Below are 16955 nucleotides of genomic sequence, written 5' to 3'. Positions count from 1 at the left end.
ATTAAAGTGCAATTCAGTGAGGACGATTCTGCAAGATTGGAAGCCCTCAGTGTTTTTGTTTTCCTTTTTTCCCTTTTTGCTCCAGGGAAGACTATGCAAGGAATACTGGAAGGACCTAGTGATTTCAAAACTACTGTCAACAGAGGGTGGCCATAGAATTTCCTTGTTCTAAATTCTTGACTGAAGGAGGATCTGCAAGTTATTCCAGTTTAAATAAAGAATCCCTGTTGAATTTCCAATAAAAAGAAATAGGTTATTGCACTGAGTCCTTTATCAATTATTTGCTGATTATGTGAACGGCTAATGAGATTTCACAATTATAACTAATCAGGCAATCCTTAGTTTATAATAGATTCATGTTTATAGAATATGCCATTTGACATTTCTAGCTCTTATTCTCAAAATTAGTGTGGCTGTCTTGAGATTATGCATTGTGCTTAGAACTTAGGTTTTTACGTCGTTTTTTTCTTTCTGTTTTTGTTTTTTTGAGACGGAGTTTCGCTCTTGTTGCCCAGGCTGGAGTGCAATGCCGCGATCTCGGCTCAGCAACCTCCGTCTCCCAGGCTCGAGCGATTCTTCTGCTTCAGTCTCCTGAGTAGCTGTGATTACAGGCGCCCGCCACCACGCCTGGCTAATTTTTTGTATTTTTCGTAGAGATGGGGTTTCCCCACGCTGGCCAGGCTGGTCTCGACTTTTTAAAGAATCCAGTATGACAAGTATGCATGTTCCTGTGCTAGTCATAAAAGAAATAAGTATCACTGGCAATAGTGGTCTTGAGAAAAACTAGGATATTTCTTGAGGAAACTCCAATCCATATTTAAAAAGAAAAAAAGCACACTTTTAAAAAAGTGTACCATATAGGTTCTTCCAAGTTACAATCTTACAGCCTTCACCAAAAAGATGTTTGTCGATTAAAGCTTTCCTACAACATCAAGTCATTACTTCTTTTGCAGGTTGTCATAAGCACCCTGAAATTACCGCTGAAAACATTTTATAAATTCAGTCATCCATAGAGACTCCAATATTCCACAAGGGCAGGGACAGTGTGTTTCGCTCACCATTTTATCCCCAAGCACACAGAATTGTGTCTACTGCCTATTAGGTGTTCAATAAATATTTATGAACTTATTGATCAAAGACAAAATTACATTTAGTCAGAATCATCCAATGAAAAGCATTTTGCATTTGATGACTAGTAGACTTAGATGAACAGTTCCAGGATCACCACTAATTTTCCTTGGGTCATTAGAAACATCCCTTTAGGGCTGCGGAGGGAAAATCCAATCTGGCCACTGCCCCACAGCCCCTTTCTGTTCTGCGGGTTTGCCTCCCCGTTCTGATGGAGGAGGAGGTGGAGGTGGAGGAGCAGCAGCGATTTTCTTAGCCATTTTCTTACCAACAGAGGCCAAAGGAACCAGCAGTGGACTACACTGTGGGTTGTCTTTGCGAGGAAGTGGAATTGGGCAGAGATGCAGTTCAGCAAACTTATCATTGCAGCAATTTCGGAGCTGACTTTTCGACAGTGCAAGATCTAGAAATGTGTGCAAGACATGCGAAAAGAACCACCATTAACACTGAAGATGTGAAGCTCTTAGCTAGAAGGAGTAATTCACCGCTAAAATACATTCACAGACAAAAGTGAAGAGCTTGCTCAGATTAACCTAGAACGAAAGGCACAGAAGACAAAGAAGAGGATGGAAACAAAAATGCAAGGGAGACAGCAGAGGCTGGAGTACAGGAAAGTTAAGAATTAAACTCTCCCGCTGCTTGGAAAATGCAGATTTCTGCAGGTAGAGCCACCTAGTATGTATATGGCCACAAAGGGAATTTTGAAGGGATAAATAGAGATAAAAAAAAAAAGGCTAGATGGCTTTTTGTGTTGTATTTTCCAAGTCGTTAACTGAAACGCTAGTTTTAAAGAGAACTGGACACTCAAGCAAAATACTCCTGTCTCACTCCAGCACATACAAATGGTGTAGTTGAATGGTATATTGGAAATTATATCTATTGCAATTAAAATTGTGTAAGCAATTTGAAAGAAAAAGAAAAAAAGAAACATCCCTTTCATCTTTCAGAGTGTATTTCCTTATGTGTCAAACTGGAATATTTCTATCTGTGGCCAGTTCCCCGGGATGCTGCTAGAAACACGTGAGAGAGCGCGTTCATTTGCTCTACAAAAAGCGAATGAAGGCGCAGTTACCAGTCCAGTCAACCCAGGCCGCTTGAGGTCAACTACTGGGGGACTTCCACGTCACCTCGATATATACGTAACCCGTGTGTGCGGTAACCCGTGAACTATGGAATCCCTAACCGCGCATCACGTGGCTGCTGCCCCGCGGACGCCCTAGACGCCGTGAGGAAAGGCGGTGCCGGGCGGGGCCTGTGCCAGGCTGGCGGGCCGCCGCAGACACAGCTACCCGGAGGAACCGCTCAGGGGTGAGGCCGAAAGTCCCATCCGACCTCCCGGGCAACCAGCGCTAGGCCGATTCGAACGCGACCTTGTTTTGGCGTTGCTAGGAGACGCGGCTCCTGCGCGCCCCCCATAGGCCGGCGCCTGGGCGGCGCGCGGGTAGGGGGCGGGGACTGTCGCGTTGAGCTGCCGGGCGAGCACCGTTAGGGCAGCCTGGCGCGCGGCGCCCGCCAGGCGCCCAGTCCTCCGCCATCGCCCACGCCTCCCTGGTGCCAGGGAACAGGTATCAGCGCGCCTCCCCAGCGGCTGGGAGAGACGCTGAGTGAAGAAGAGGGAAGGACGGTTAGTCAGGTAAGCCGCGGCGGGGTGGGCGGCCGGGGCGGCCACGCCCTGCCAAGGGAGAAGAGCCGGTCTTGTGCGGAGGGACAGGGTGAAGGGATCCCACTTCGGTGAGGGTGGGCTTACCCCGGCGGGCGCGCCAGGTGGGTGGGATCTCTAGCGCCTCAGGGGCCCGCGCGGCAACAGCCGGCACCCTCGGGCCCGCGGACAAAGGGTTAACGCGTTGGCAGTGACTGCGGGCCCCGGATGTGAGAGCCTCGGCTTGGCGCCCTGGCTGCTTTGCAGGTGCGCCGGGTCGAACGGAGCCGGCAACCCGGCGGCGACCTGACCGCTCGAGGCTCCCCTTCACCTGCAATGGCTGCTCGGCTCCCTCTGGGAACGCCGCCTTTTCTAACTTAAGGGCAACAGGTGGTGCCGGTGGACCGAGAGAGCTCAGCTCCGCCGCGCTGGGAGCGGCAGTTACCCTCACCAATGAGGGAGCGGGGGCGGGAGTTGCATGGCTACCCTGATGCGGGTGACCAATGGGATTTGGGATCATGAGTGGACCGGGAGGAGTGGGCGTGGTCGGAGTCTGAGTCCAAGGTTTCTAGTGCGACAACTGCCAGAGCTGCTTGGAGAGCTAAGCTGGAAGGGTGCTTATCCCTGCGTAGAAACGCCTGCCAATGCTTTCTCATTTGGACCCAGACTCCAGATCGGGAGGTGAGAACGTTGTTATTTTGGAAGGGGTAGAAGTTAATAGTGATCTTGGGTATGCTGTTAAGCATGTGGAATTAGATTCCCAAGATAGGACTATCTGTTATGAGTTTTCTGCCAAATAGGCACTTTGTGGTTAAGGCCACTTAGACCAGATACTGGTGACTGGGTTCTTTCCAGAATGAGGTCTTTGAAGTTTGGGGACCCAGGAGAAAAACGTACATATTACTGCAATTTAAGTAAACCAAATAATTTCAATCACTGTTATTCCATCGTTTGTCTTGGACTGTGTGTGTTTTCATGTACGTTTCATATCTCATCTGGTTTGTTTAGCGAAGCAAGTTGTAGTAAGTTCTTCGTGTTGTTTATTTTAGCAAAGTAGAGCAAACCTGCTTTAATGTATTATTTCAGGAGAGTAACTTATTCCTTCTTCCCTCTCCCAGCAGTCTTATAGCTGGATCAGCTACCAAGAGAAGTTCTAAAGCAAGAAGAGAAAAGCATTTCAATTTGGGACATTTATTTGCACCTGGAAATGGGGAATGGGCTATCAGACCAGACTTCTATCCTGTCCAGCCTGCCTTCATTTCAGTCCTTCCACATTGTTATTCTGGGTTTGGACTGTGCTGGAAAGACAACTGTCTTATACAGGCTGCAGTTCAATGAATTTGTAAATACCGTACCTACCAAAGGATTTAACACTGAGAAAATTAAGGTAACCTTGGGAAATTCTAAAACAGTCACTTTTCACTTCTGGGATGTAGGTGGTCAGGAGAAATTAAGGCCACTGTGGAAGTCATATACCAGATGCACAGATGGCATTGTATTTGTTGTGGACTCTGTTGATGTCGAAAGGATGGAAGAAGCCAAAACTGAACTTCACAAAATAACTAGGATATCAGAAAATCAAGGAGTTCCTGTACTTATAGTTGCTAACAAACAAGATCTGAGGAACTCATTATCTCTTTCAGAAATTGAGAAATTGTTAGCAATGGGTGAACTGAGCTCATCAACTCCTTGGCATTTGCAGCCTACCTGTGCAATCATAGGAGATGGCCTAAAGGAAGGACTTGAGAAACTACATGATATGATCATTAAAAGAAGAAAAATGTTGCGGCAACAGAAAAAGAAAAGATGAATATCAATACCTATTATATCTGTGTGGAGTAGGTTTTCTCTGGTCTGATTTTGACAAATAGAAGAATGTCTACAGCGTGGTTTGCCTGACTGCCCTCCTGGATGCTATTAAAGCTTTGTTTTGTTGAACAATCAGATGCCCAACTCCGTTGCCTTGTGGAAGATGAGTAAATGCAGTGCTTCTTAAAGTGGTCTCTTCTCCCTACCCCACAAATTTTGGTACTACCATTTGGGGAAGCCAAGCAAGGATAGTAAATTGACCAGAACACAGTTGTGGGAATTTGGCCTGAAGTTAGTGAAATAAAACTTTAAAGAGTGTCTGCTTAGTGTTTTGTGCTTACATCTTTCGGGGGGAAGTCTTTGCAAGAAAATTGCATACAAGGCTTTGTAACGATCAAGTGCTAATCGATGGAAATGTTAAGGTAGATTAACATATATGCAGTTATATTGATCACATTGGTCCAACCAGTCCTCTTTTGAAGTAAGGGACAAGGAGTAAGTATTTTCTTTTTTAAGTTTTGGCCAAATGATTTTTGACGCTTTCTGGAATCAAGTAATTTAATAGTATAGCTTAATTCTAGACAATGTTTAAGTTGGTCTACCTTTATTAAAAATAAGATATTTGGGGTATATTCAAGTGCATGGATTAGTTTTCCTGACAAAGCATGTTTTGGTGTGTAGTCTTACTTTTTAGAAATAGCTATGCATCGTTCTATACAGGTTTAAAACAACTTTTTTGGGGATTTAGGGCTATTATAGAAATAGTTTTTTGTCAGAAGCACTTTCACTTGAAGAACCTAAAATGATTGACTCATTCATAGTAAATATGGGCATGTAAACTAGTAAATATGCACTGGATACATATATGGATTTATGAAGAAGGCAATTGATGATTTAGTCAAGAGGATGTAATTAAAATATGTGGTCTCTAAAATATTCCAGTTACAAGATACTTGTTTTATTAATATTTGCTGGCTAAAAACAAATGTGGTTTTTATATATTTTTGTAGTGTGTTGAGAAGAGCAAAAGCTTTATAAATATACCTGATGCGCTGTAGAATGAAAATGTAAAAGATAACCTGTATGTGTTCTGAGCTTTAATTTTTTGTTTACAAATTGAACAGTGTTACATGGGCTGTCCAGTCCTGATTATAGAGAGGAAGAAATGGTAACAGTATGGCAGATAAGAATTACAATTATAGAAAATGAGGGGAAAATAACAAACCTGTTTTATGAAAATTCACTGGTGCTGTTTACATTGGAATAAAAAACTCTGTAAGGAGGAATGACCTTTATCTAATTCTTATTTACAGACGAGACTTACTTCCAGTGACCATATATTACTAAATCAGCTTATTTTTTATGTCTAAAGCAACAGCTGTTCTGAAAAATCACCAAAAGAAATGCAGTTTGCTAGCAGGATTTGTTTTGGCTTTGGGTTTGTTTTTTTTTTTTTTTCAGTGGCATAACAGTTTTTGGAACCTTGATTCTTGTATCACACAAAATGAATGAAGTAGCTTGATGTGGAGCCTTCATATGTTAAATATTCCTGCACTAGTGATGGTAACTTAGAATGTTTATAGAAATGTGGATAATATCTACCAATAAACTACTTGAGGCACTAGGAGAACAGTATTTGACTTTGAATTTTAATGTATTTCCACTTTTGCTGAAGCTTTTAATCAGATGTGTAAAAACAACTGACCAGCTAGGCTGTTTAGTCCCATAGTAGTTTAGATCTGCTTAGATATGACAGGCATTGAAGGCTGTTTTTTTTTTTTTTTCTCCCTTCACTGATACTGAAATCATGGTATCTGCTGCAAACATGAGTAGATCCATGATGGATTAATAAAGCTTGCTGAAAAAAAAAATCTGTGTATCAATTAGATTTACCAGTTTGCCTGTACTTTCTGTCTACCTACTATATAAAATAGTGCTGTTTTTAACTATTTCAAAAGCTTGTGTGTTTACCCTTTGTAGCCTAAGAACGTAAACAAATTAATGTTATCTAAGTTTTTCATATTTAATGGACAACAAAAGAGAAAATGGCATGAACACTGTACAAACTTTGATTTATAAAAGACAATTTCAGCTATAAAACCCATCCTAAGATTTTTTAGCTTGCTAAGTTCAAGTTCCCTACCACCTATTCTAGTTATTAACACCATAGTATAATGAGTCTTTAAATTCTGAAGAGTTTAGACTATGCTTTCAAATCTAGTTTCTTATTATGGCGCACCTTTTCTAGTGCATAGTTCTAAAATATTTTCTTGTATTTGAAGTTACTTGGTTTAATACAAAATATTAAGGACTGCTCAACTGAATCCAAGTTAATATCAAAGAACAAAGTTTAAGAAAAATAAAACCTTTTGATAGTTAAAGATAATTTTTAAAATGTGCAGAGTTCTTAAAATGGTTTATAAATGGTGTTCTTAAACCATCAGAAGTTTACTAAGACTTAATCATGGAAAAATAAACTAAATCTTTATAAGGAGACGAAAAATGAAGTTATTAATATAAATATATGTATATATAAGAATAATTACTGGTCTGTAAATGAGTGATGGTTTATCAACAGAGGGAAAGGCATAGGCTTTGTTTGTACAAGGCATTTTTTTTTTTTTTTTTGAGACAGAGTCTTGCTCTCTTGGCCAGGCTGTAGTGTGGTGGCACAATCTCAGCTTACTACAACTTCTGCCTCCTGTGTTCAAGTGATTCTCCTGTCTTAGCTTCCCAAGCAGCTGAGATTACAGGCACACTGCCATGCCCAGCTAATTTTTATTTTTAGTAGAGATGGGGTTTCGCCGTGTTGGCCAGGCTGTTCTTGAACTCCTGACCCCAGGTGATCCACCCGCCTCAGCCTCCCAAACTGCTGGGATTACAGAAATTAACCACCATGCCCAGCCTGTACAAGACATTTGATGCAGGATTGTTCCATTAGTAATTCATGGTGACCTTGAAGGAAATCTTTCGTATTTCAAGATTCTATTTAATGCAACAATTTCCTCTGTAATGTAAACAATGATTTCATCAGCCATAATAAAGATGCAAAAAAAGTTTTATCAAACTTTAGATGATGTAAAACTCAGCATTCAGCTGATGCAATTGAGAATCTTGAGTACACCATCATTTGAAGCTGGAATTTTACCTTTAAGGTTTAAATTTGGCAGAACATTCTGGAAATGGATCCTGGTGTTACTAGAGTGTTTAAGCCTTAGTATGAACCAATATAAGATTCCAGTGTAAAATCATAATGTTAATATTAAAATCTATGAAGATCAGAAGTAATAATCTGAACAAACCACAGCCAGAGTATGTATTCAATTCTGTGCATGCGTATTAAAAATATGGGAATACCTGTACAGGAAGCTAGTTCAGGAGGATGTTAAATGTACTGGCTAAAAACATGAGCTTTGGAGTCAGATCAGTGTTCAAATCCTGGCTCTCCCATTATTACACATGAACTTTTAGCAAATTCCTTGAAACTTATGATGAGAATGCCCTCCTGGTTAAATGAAGACTGTCTCATAGAATTTTGAGAGTATTGAAATAACATGTACAAACTTTCACATATTGCCAAGCATTTGATAAAAAATGACCTACTATTGTTAACCAGTAGGAATCAATATGTTTATTATTTCATCTGGGGCAATTTACTTGCAGCCTTAGTTTCTTAATTTGTAAAGTGTGGATTATATGTATCTACCATTGGGGTATAACTGATTAAAAGGATTAAATCAAGCAATGATATTTAGCAGAGTAACTGACACTTTAGTAAGCATTCAATTGATAGTTATTAATAGCCAGAATAATTTATGATCAATGTATTTAAAGAAAATACTTGTTTGGCAGGGGAATATAACATAGTGAGCTCATACATGTCACAAAATGGCAACTTGGTGGAACTTGGTGAAAGTCTAAATATGCTGAACTCCCTTGAAATATGGATCATTTCCTTAGGTTTCTAAAGTACCAATTTATTGTAACACAATATTATCTTACCTTTCCCTGTAAGAGACAAAATTTAATTTAAAATCTCGGTTATTTTCTGGTGTAGGCATATATCAAAATACAATACCTCACTTTTCAGACATTAAAATTTGAAACTATACATTATGGTTTTTCAAAATGCCTCAAGATTGTTATCTATAATTCACAAATTTTATCTAATGATAAGAATCTGTATGCCGACATTTAATGGAAATTTGCATTATCTGTGGGCACATCTGGTTGATGATGGTGGTTGTGTTTGTGGGTGATTATGTGTGCTGTGTTATTTTTCCAGTTACTTTCAGTCTTTGGTCTTGTTTTATGTCTCCTGTTTATGTTGCACTGAAGTGGAGATTACCTGTATTAGTGGTTGAAGAGAGATGTCGAAGTTGATTCATTTCAGTGAAGGTCTACCTTTAGATAAAATCTTTTTGTTATGACAGATTTCAATCTTATACAGAAGTAGAATAATATAACAAACACCCAAGTATCTGTCATCTAGTTTCATTAGTTATCAACTCAGGGCCAATCTGGTTTCCTCTATACTTCCATTCACTTCCTTCCATGCCACCTTCCTTTTCCCTCCACTTCTAGATGATTTTGAAGTGAATTCTCTAAAAGATAATCACTTAAAAAAATTTCACTATCACATGTAAAAAAATATACTTCTTCAAAATAACCAAATATCCATCCAGTGTTTAGATTTCTATTATTATTATTATTTGAGACAGAGTCTTGCTCTTTTCACCCAGGCTGGAGTGCAATGGCATGATCTCGGTTAACTGCAACCTCAGTCTCTTGGGTTCATGCCATTCTCCTGCCTCAGCCTCCCCAGTATCTAGGATTACAGATACTTGCCACCACGCAGGGCTAATTTTTGTGTTTTTAGTAGATAGAAGGTTTCACCATGTTGGCCAGTCTGGTCTCGAACTCCTAACCTCATGATCCTCCCACCTCCGCCTCTCAAAGTGCTGGGATTACAGGCGTGAGAATACAGAAAATTAGCTGGGCGTGGTGGTGCATGCCTGGAGTCCCAGCTGCTCGGGAGGCTGAGGCAGGAGAATTGCTTGAACCCAGGAGGAGGAGGTTGCAGTGAGCCAAAATCGCACCATTGCTCTCTAGCCTGGGCGATGAGCGAAACTCCGTTTCAAAAAATATATATATATTTGATATATTGATATATTTCTATCCCTTACAGCTTATTATTCCCATTTATGCAAAATTGTCTCATCTTTAGAGAGAACTGAGTCTTTCACACAACCCTAGTAGTTTTTGATGGCTTTTTTGATTTCTCATTTAACACAAAGTCCCTTAACCTGCACATTTCCTGTCCCAGATCTGTTTTTCTAGGATACCAGGTTCCTTGTATTAGGAAATGGTATTTAGAGTCCACAGTCTACTACTGGATTTGTCATTGTTTCTAGGTCTTTTCAGTGGATAGTACTAGAACTCTGCTTTTTTAAGATTAGATACATTATTAATTCACAGTGATAGTTCCAATTCAAAGATTTACATTCAGAATGATAAGGCATTTATTTAGTTTCAGTGATATTATCTCTTTTCACTCATGCCAAAAGTATTAGTTATGAGCAACACACAGCTGTTTATTTGCTTTATTCCACTTTAATCTCAATGCAATACTACTGTCAACAATTTGATGACTGGTAGTGGTTTAAGAATGTTGTAGTTACCTTTGTCCTTTAGGTATATCTCACTGGAGGTAAATTCTTGTATTTTAAGGTCACTTGGAATCGTTATTTTATGTGGGACTATGTTTTAGATATATTTGTTTCACAGAATCTCTTACTTGCTTTGTAGAAATGTTGAGTCTGGTTTATTTAATATATACAGTTCTTCAAGTATATTTAAAAATACTGAATTTGGGATAAAAAATTTTACACACAATACTTTAGGAACCTCTCTTTTATAAATTGATATACATGAATATTTTCCACAATCATGAGGAATTTTTTCTAGGCAATATTTTTCTTTTCAGTTCAAGCAGTAGAATTGTTTTGTGAAAATTTAAGTAATTTACATGGAAGACATCTGATATATAACAGGCCTCTGATTGAAAAAGAACTCTTAACCTTCCTGTTGCAGCTCTTTGTAATGTCAACGAGAATCTGAATATTTGTTTTACGGGGTTTTTTCTTTGTTACTTTTTAGTGCAGAAACTGAATAACTAAACAGCAGGGGATTAGAAATTGTGGGCATCCAATGGGCTGAAGTATTTCTTAAGTATTCAAATGAAAAGTGCTTGTTTCCCTTATCTATCATCTACCTGAAGATACCCAGAAATGGGTGAGTGACAAAATGGAGTTCCCTAGAATGACATTTTTCCAAACTGGCTATACTTCAGAATGACTTAAGGAGCTCTTGAGATTCCTACACTTCACTTCAGACATTTTGAATGGAATCTTCAGGAAATGGGTCCAGTAATTTATATTCCAACTCTTTGTAGGGTGTTTTTTAAACACACCTAGATCAGCCAGATTTAGAAACCATTGCTTTGGAACTTAAAAATTGTGGGCTGAGGATGCCAGAGGGATAATACTTTTAGTGACAGGAATAAAGGGATCATAAATAGAACTGGCCTAACTTTACCTGTCTTAGACCCTTTTCTTCTATATAGTGGAACGTTTTTCATTGGCTTGACATTTATGTCATAATATCCAAACAGAATGCTGTCTGATCCACGGATGTCTCAGATCAGATGGCTTAGGATCTGAGCAACCCCAGGTAAAGGCAATATGGAATAGACACTTTTCCTTTTACTAATTATATATATATTGTACGCTTAATAGGTGATATCTTAGAAATTTACAAATAGTCCTGCCGATCTCACAAGAGACCAGTTAAAGCTTTAGAGATGAAGTACTATTAATAACTAGTGCCTACAGTGTTGTTTTTTCTGTAACCCTTTTGAGAACTTTGAATGTCACAGGTTTCAATGATGATAGCCAATTATTTTGAGGACTAGCAGATATGGTAAGGAAAAATCAAAGACCTATCACAGTAGGAATACTTGAAGAAAATGGGCAGATCCGAATGGCCTATAACCAATAGGCTAAACCCAAGATGCATTTGATTAATCAAATAAGTAAAACACTTTCAGTCTATTCTATAAAGAAAGATGGTCCTTCTTGCTTGATCAATCTGTCAGCAGCTCCTCATGTTAGAAACTGGGTGTTTATGTTAAATTATACAGGTAGAGTATTGACATGTATTAGCTGTGTAACTGAATGCAAGTTACTTAATTTCTCTTAGCTACAGCCTTGTCACCTTTAAATGGCAACATTATCTCTCTTACAAGGTTATTTATGAAGGAAGCTTTATGAGTCATCTGGCATGATTTCTAGCAAGTAGACCATTCACTCAGGTATATGACAACTGCCTCATGCTGCCTGGTGTTTAGAATATAGCAATCACCAAAACAGAGAAGGGTAGTTTGTCTCCTTCCTGCTCTAGAAAGTAAGCTCCACAAGGACCGGGCATTTATCCATTGCCATATCCCTAGCTCTTATAAACTACACAGCACATACTAAACACTCACATATGTGCATAGTTAGCAAATAAATGAAGCTTAATTCTAAAGGGATATCAGACAAAAGTTAGTAAAATAGGCCGGGCGTGGTGGCTCACGCCTGTAATCCCAGCACTTTGGGAGGCCAAGGTGGGCAGATCACGAGATCAGGAGATCAAGACCATCCTGGCTAACACGGTGAAACCACGTCTCTACTAAAAATACAAAAAAAAAAAATTAGCGGTCGTGGTGGCATGCGCCTGAGGTCCCAGCTACTCAGGAGGCTGAGGCAGGAGAATGGCATGAACCCGGGAGGTGGAGGTTGCAGTTAGTAAAATAAAAAATGTGAAAAGTGCTATGAAGGAAACAGAGGGCTAAGGATGAGAAAACAATAGGGTTGACTTTCACTGGATAAAGTGGTTGGAGATTTTTCTGATTTATCTAAAGAGCTATGAGGAGAGTAGAAGAAAGAGCATCTCAGGCAGAGGGAACTTTATGTGCAAGGGCCCTGAGATGGAAAATCACTGAACCAGTAGACTAAGTGTGCTTAGAACTGGTGAGCAATCGACAAAATGGCAGGATATGACGTTGCAAAATCAGAATACAGCATTTATCTGTCCGACAATTGTATTTTTAATGATAGTTTGCTTTTACTTGGTCTTTATATATTTAATTACAAATTACTGATATTTTGTTTAAATCTACCACATTCTTCCATTTGACTATTTATTTATTTTTATGTCCTTTCTTTCTTTTAGATTAAGTCTTTTTTCTTCTTCCCCACCTCCATTGTTACACATTCTTTTACTATTCTTTTTGTTATTCCATAGTTGCAGCATACATCCTTTTTTTTTTTTTTTTTGATTTGGAGTCTCGCACTGTCACCCTGGGCTGGAGTGCAGTGACGCGATCTCAGCTCGCTGCAACCTCTGCCTCCCGGGTTCAAGCGATTCTTCTGCCTCAGCCTCCCAAGTAGCAGGGATTACAGGCGCCTACCACCACGCCTGGCTAATTCTGTATTTTTAGTAGAGATGAGGTTTCACTATGTTGGCCAGGCTGGTCTCCTGACCTCGTGATCCACCTGCCTCGGCCTCCCAAAGAGCTGGGATTACAGGCATGAGCCACCGCACCTGGCCTGCAGCATACATCCTTAACTGAGTAAAGCTTAATGTAAATTAGTACATTTACCACTTCTACTTTTTGGACAATATAAAAACACAAAACTTTTTAAAACTGTATTTACCACCCTCGCCACTTGCCTCCCCCTGTTATATATGGGCTTTTTTTTTTTTTTTTTTTTTGAGACAGAGTCTTGCACTGTAGCCCAGGCTGGAGTGCAATGGCACAGTCTAGGCACACTGCAACCTCCACCTCCAGGGTTCAAGTGATTCTCCTGCCTCAGCCTCCTGAGTAGCTGGGACTACAGGCACATGCCACCACACCTGGCTAATTTTTTTGTTGTTGTTGTAATTTTTTTAGTAGAGACGAGGTTTCATCGTGTTAGCCAGGATGGTCTCAATCTCCTGACATCGTGATCTGCCCTCCTCAGCCTCCCAAAGTGCTGGGATTACAGGCGTGAGCCACCGTGCCCAGCCCACACCTGGCTAATTTTTGTATTTTTAGTAAAGATGGGAATTCACCATGTTGGCCAAGCTGGTCTCAAACCCCTGGCCTCATGATCCACCCATGTTGGCCTCCCAAAGTGCTGGGATTACAGGCGTGAGCCACTGTACCCCGCTGGCTTTTGTTTTTGAATTTTTAGCTCAACACATTTAAGATCCCCGAGACATGACTATTATTACTTTTTGCATATTTATCCTTTCTGTACTAATTTTTTTTCTTTAATCTCTAGAGGTTCATTAGAATTAAAATCTAGCAAAACTTTAATTTTGGGATCTGGAATCATTTTTCTTCTGTCTGAAGAACTTACTTTAGTATTTTCTCAGTACAGATTCTAAATACAGATTCTTTCCTTTTTGGTTTCTGAAAAGATTTATTTAGTTTTACTTTTAAGTGATATTTTCACTGTGTACAGAATTTCAAGGTTGGCATTCATTTTCTTTTAGTACAGTTGATTCTTGAACAAGGAGGGCATTAGGAGCACTGACCCCTACACAGTTGAAAATCTATGTGTACCTTTTGACTCCCTTAATTTTTTTTTTTTTTTTTTTTTTGAGATGGAGTCTCTCTCTGTCCCCCAGGCTGGAGTGCAGTGGGGCGATCTCAGCTCACTGCAACCTCTGCCTCCCGGGTTCAAGCAATTCTCCTGCCTCAGCCTCCTGAGTAGCTGGGACTACAGGTGGGCATCACCATGCTCAGCTAATTTTTGCATTTTTAGTAGAGACGAGGTTTCACCATGTTGGCCAGACTGATCTCGAACTCCTGACCTTGTGATCCGCCCACCTCGGCCTCCCAAAGTGCTGGGATTACAGGCATGAGCCACCGTGCCTCACTCACTGCCTTAAAAATTTAACCACTAATAGCCTACCATTGGCCAGAAGTCTTACTGATAACAAACAGAAAATTAACACATAATTTGTATGTTATTTGTATTATATGCTGTATTCGTACAATAAAGTAAGCTAGAGAAAAGAAAATGGTATTGAGAAAATCATAAGGAAGAGAAAATAGGAGACATAAGTACTGTACTGTATTGATTGATACTGTAAGGTTATGTCATCTGTTTACAAGATGAATAGTCTGCCTGAAATATAGCTTCAGACCTCAATCTATGGTGTATATCCAGATATTCAACTTTTCCTTTTAATGTCATAACTTTTCTCTGCTTCTTGAGCGCACTTCCAGCACCACTTGGGGCACTTCATATGATTCCCATGTTTCTTATTCAAGGTTTACAGTATTGCACTAGACACAGTGAAAAACAAGTGAGAACCGTGAGGGACCACTTTTTACTGCAATACGCAATTTACTGGAGAGACAACTGCTCACACGGTAATGATTAGCGTGACATGACTTTTTTTTTTTTTTTTTTTTTTTTTTTTTTGAGCCAGAGTCTTACTGTCGCCCAGGCTGGAGTGTAGTGGTGCATTCTCGGCTCACTGCAACCTCCGCCTCCCAGTTTCAGGTGATTCTCATGCCTCTGCCTCCCAAGTAGCTGGGTTCCAGGAGTGCATCACCATGCCTGGCTAATTTTTGCATTTTTTGGTAGAGATGGGGTTTCCCCTTGTTGGCCTCTACCCACCTCAGCCTCCCAGAGTGCTGGGATTACAGGTGTGAGCATGACACAACATTTTAGGTGGATACTCACAACAGTTGAGCTTACTGCAATAGCCACAGCAGGTGGCTACAAAATTTTTACAGTAGTAAGATATGTACTATAGTGAATTTTATGCAATTATGATTGAATATGGCATCTTTATTTTTGTTTACATTTCTGTCAACTGCAAGTGGTGTCATGTATGGTCTGTAAATGTGTGAGGGAAAGTTTTGGTAAATTTTGACTTTTTATAAAAGATGTGTATATTTTAGGATGGTAAATAATAAAATAGACTATGTCTACATATATTTTATGCATTCATGACATACCTTTTTAAAAGTTTTTTGCTATTTCTAGGTGATGCAGTTCATCTGTGAGTTTTTCAATTTGCTCCAAATCTGCAAAAAATTTTCTAATATGTTTTCTAAAAAAAATCTGCGTGTAAGTGGACCCACGCATTTCAAATCTGTGTTTTTCCAGCGTCAAGTGTACTTCAAAGTATGTCAGGAGAGTGGGGAAAAAAATTCAAAGTATTTTTGAGAAAGTGAGCTATCCTCTCACTCAACAACAATAATCACAGACAGATTTCTGTGACCGAATGTGTGGGGATTTCTCCCCACCAGCAAGCAAGCAAGCCATCAGTTCTGCAGCAGAAACCACCTAGGTGTCCTCCAATTCAAGTCAATTCTCACACTATTTTCCTGCACATAAGACCACAGGTTGAAGCCAGGTGTGGTGGCTCACACCTGTAATCCCAGGACTTTGGGAGGCTGAGGCAGGCAGATCACCTGAGGTCAGGGGTTCAAGACCAGCCTGGCCAATGTGGTGAAACCGCATCTCTACTAAAAATACAAAAATTAGCTGGGCGTGGTGGCAGGCGCCCGTAGTCCCAGCTACTTAGGAGGCCGAGGCAGGAGAATTACTTGAACATGGGAGGCGGAGGTTGCCATGAGCCAAGATGCACCATGGCACCCCAGCCTGGGTGACAAGAGTGAAACTCTGTCTCAAAAAGAAAAAAAAACCACACAGGTTGAGGGCTTAGTGCCCAAGACCACCCCTGACCCTCATCAGTCACAAGTCTGGGCCTGTGGAACTTCTGACCTATCAGCTTCAATGTGGAGTTTCCACACCCTCTCTTTGGGTTTGATTAATTTGCTAGAGTGGCTCACAGAATTCAGGGAAACTGAATATATGTTTATAAATTTATTTCCTTGCTTTTTTTTTTCCTCCTGCTTTTGCTGCACCCTTCAAGGAAAGAGGCCACCATAAGGCCGAGCTGAGGTACCAAGGGGACCTTCTCTCTCTCTTCCCATTGCAAAAGTCACACAAGTGAAGCCAGGTGTAACTATAGACAGCCAAGAAGAGTTATACTAGTTTATTACAAAGGATATTACAAAGGATGTAGGTGAAGAAATTCACAGGGCAAGGTATAGGGGAAGAGGGTCAGGGTGTCCATGCCCTCCCTGACCACCAGCCTCCAGGAGCCTCCAATGTGTTCAGCTATCCAGAAGCTCTTGAAACCCAGTCTTCTTGTGTCGTTTACAGAGGCTTCATTGGATAGGCATAATCGACAGCTGTGTAGAAATGTGATTAGACACAAAACGTATGATCTAATACTAACAGGCTGAGTGGGGAAACCCAGCAAG

At 40.3% G+C, this 16955-nt stretch overlaps 1 protein-coding gene, 1 non-coding gene and 1 pseudogene across 5 annotated transcripts; 2 read left to right on the top strand and 1 right to left on the bottom strand.

Annotated features, from left to right (window-relative positions):
- The first annotated feature begins 1339 nt into the window (after window positions 1-1339).
- Window positions 1340-1747, top strand: LOC129040867 (centromere protein S-like; annotated as a pseudogene).
- A 487-nt stretch (window positions 1748-2234) lies between these two features.
- On the top strand, window positions 2235-6447 carry ARL4A (ADP ribosylation factor like GTPase 4A). Of its 4 annotated transcripts, none has more exons than XM_054495709.2 (2): window positions 2235-2761; window positions 3886-6447. In XM_054495709.2, the coding sequence occupies exon 2, from the start codon at window positions 3975-3977 to the stop codon at window positions 4575-4577; it is 603 nt and encodes a 200-aa protein (XP_054351684.1). In that variant the 5' UTR covers window positions 2235-2761; window positions 3886-3974; the 3' UTR covers window positions 4578-6447. The 4 variants fall into 4 exon arrangements, with proteins under 4 accessions (XP_054351684.1, XP_054351682.1, XP_054351681.1 ...); XM_054495707.2 differs by having other exon boundaries at window positions 2436-2761; window positions 3889-6447; XM_054495706.2 differs by lacking the exon at window positions 2235-2761 and adding an exon at window positions 2952-3448 and having other exon boundaries at window positions 3889-6447.
- Window positions 6448-16542: 10095 nt separating this feature from the next.
- On the bottom strand, window positions 16543-16675 carry LOC129041817 (small nucleolar RNA SNORA64/SNORA10 family). Its single transcript, XR_008503953.1, has one exon. It is a non-coding gene; the product is annotated as a small nucleolar RNA SNORA64/SNORA10 family (small nucleolar RNA).
- Between the last annotated feature and the right edge of the window lie 280 nt (window positions 16676-16955).

This window comes from Pongo pygmaeus, chromosome 6, assembly GCF_028885625.2.
Source record: "Pongo pygmaeus isolate AG05252 chromosome 6, NHGRI_mPonPyg2-v2.0_pri, whole genome shotgun sequence".
In the NCBI taxonomy this organism is placed as follows: Eukaryota; Metazoa; Chordata; class Mammalia; order Primates; family Hominidae; genus Pongo; species Pongo pygmaeus.
The sequence above is the reverse complement of the archived record's forward strand: the minus strand, read 5'-3'. Positions and strand labels throughout refer to the sequence as shown.

Coding starts and splice junctions, on each gene's coding strand:
- ARL4A (XM_054495709.2), top strand. CDS start 3,975: ATGGGGAATGGGCTATCAGACCAGACTTCTATCCTGTCCAGCCTGCCT.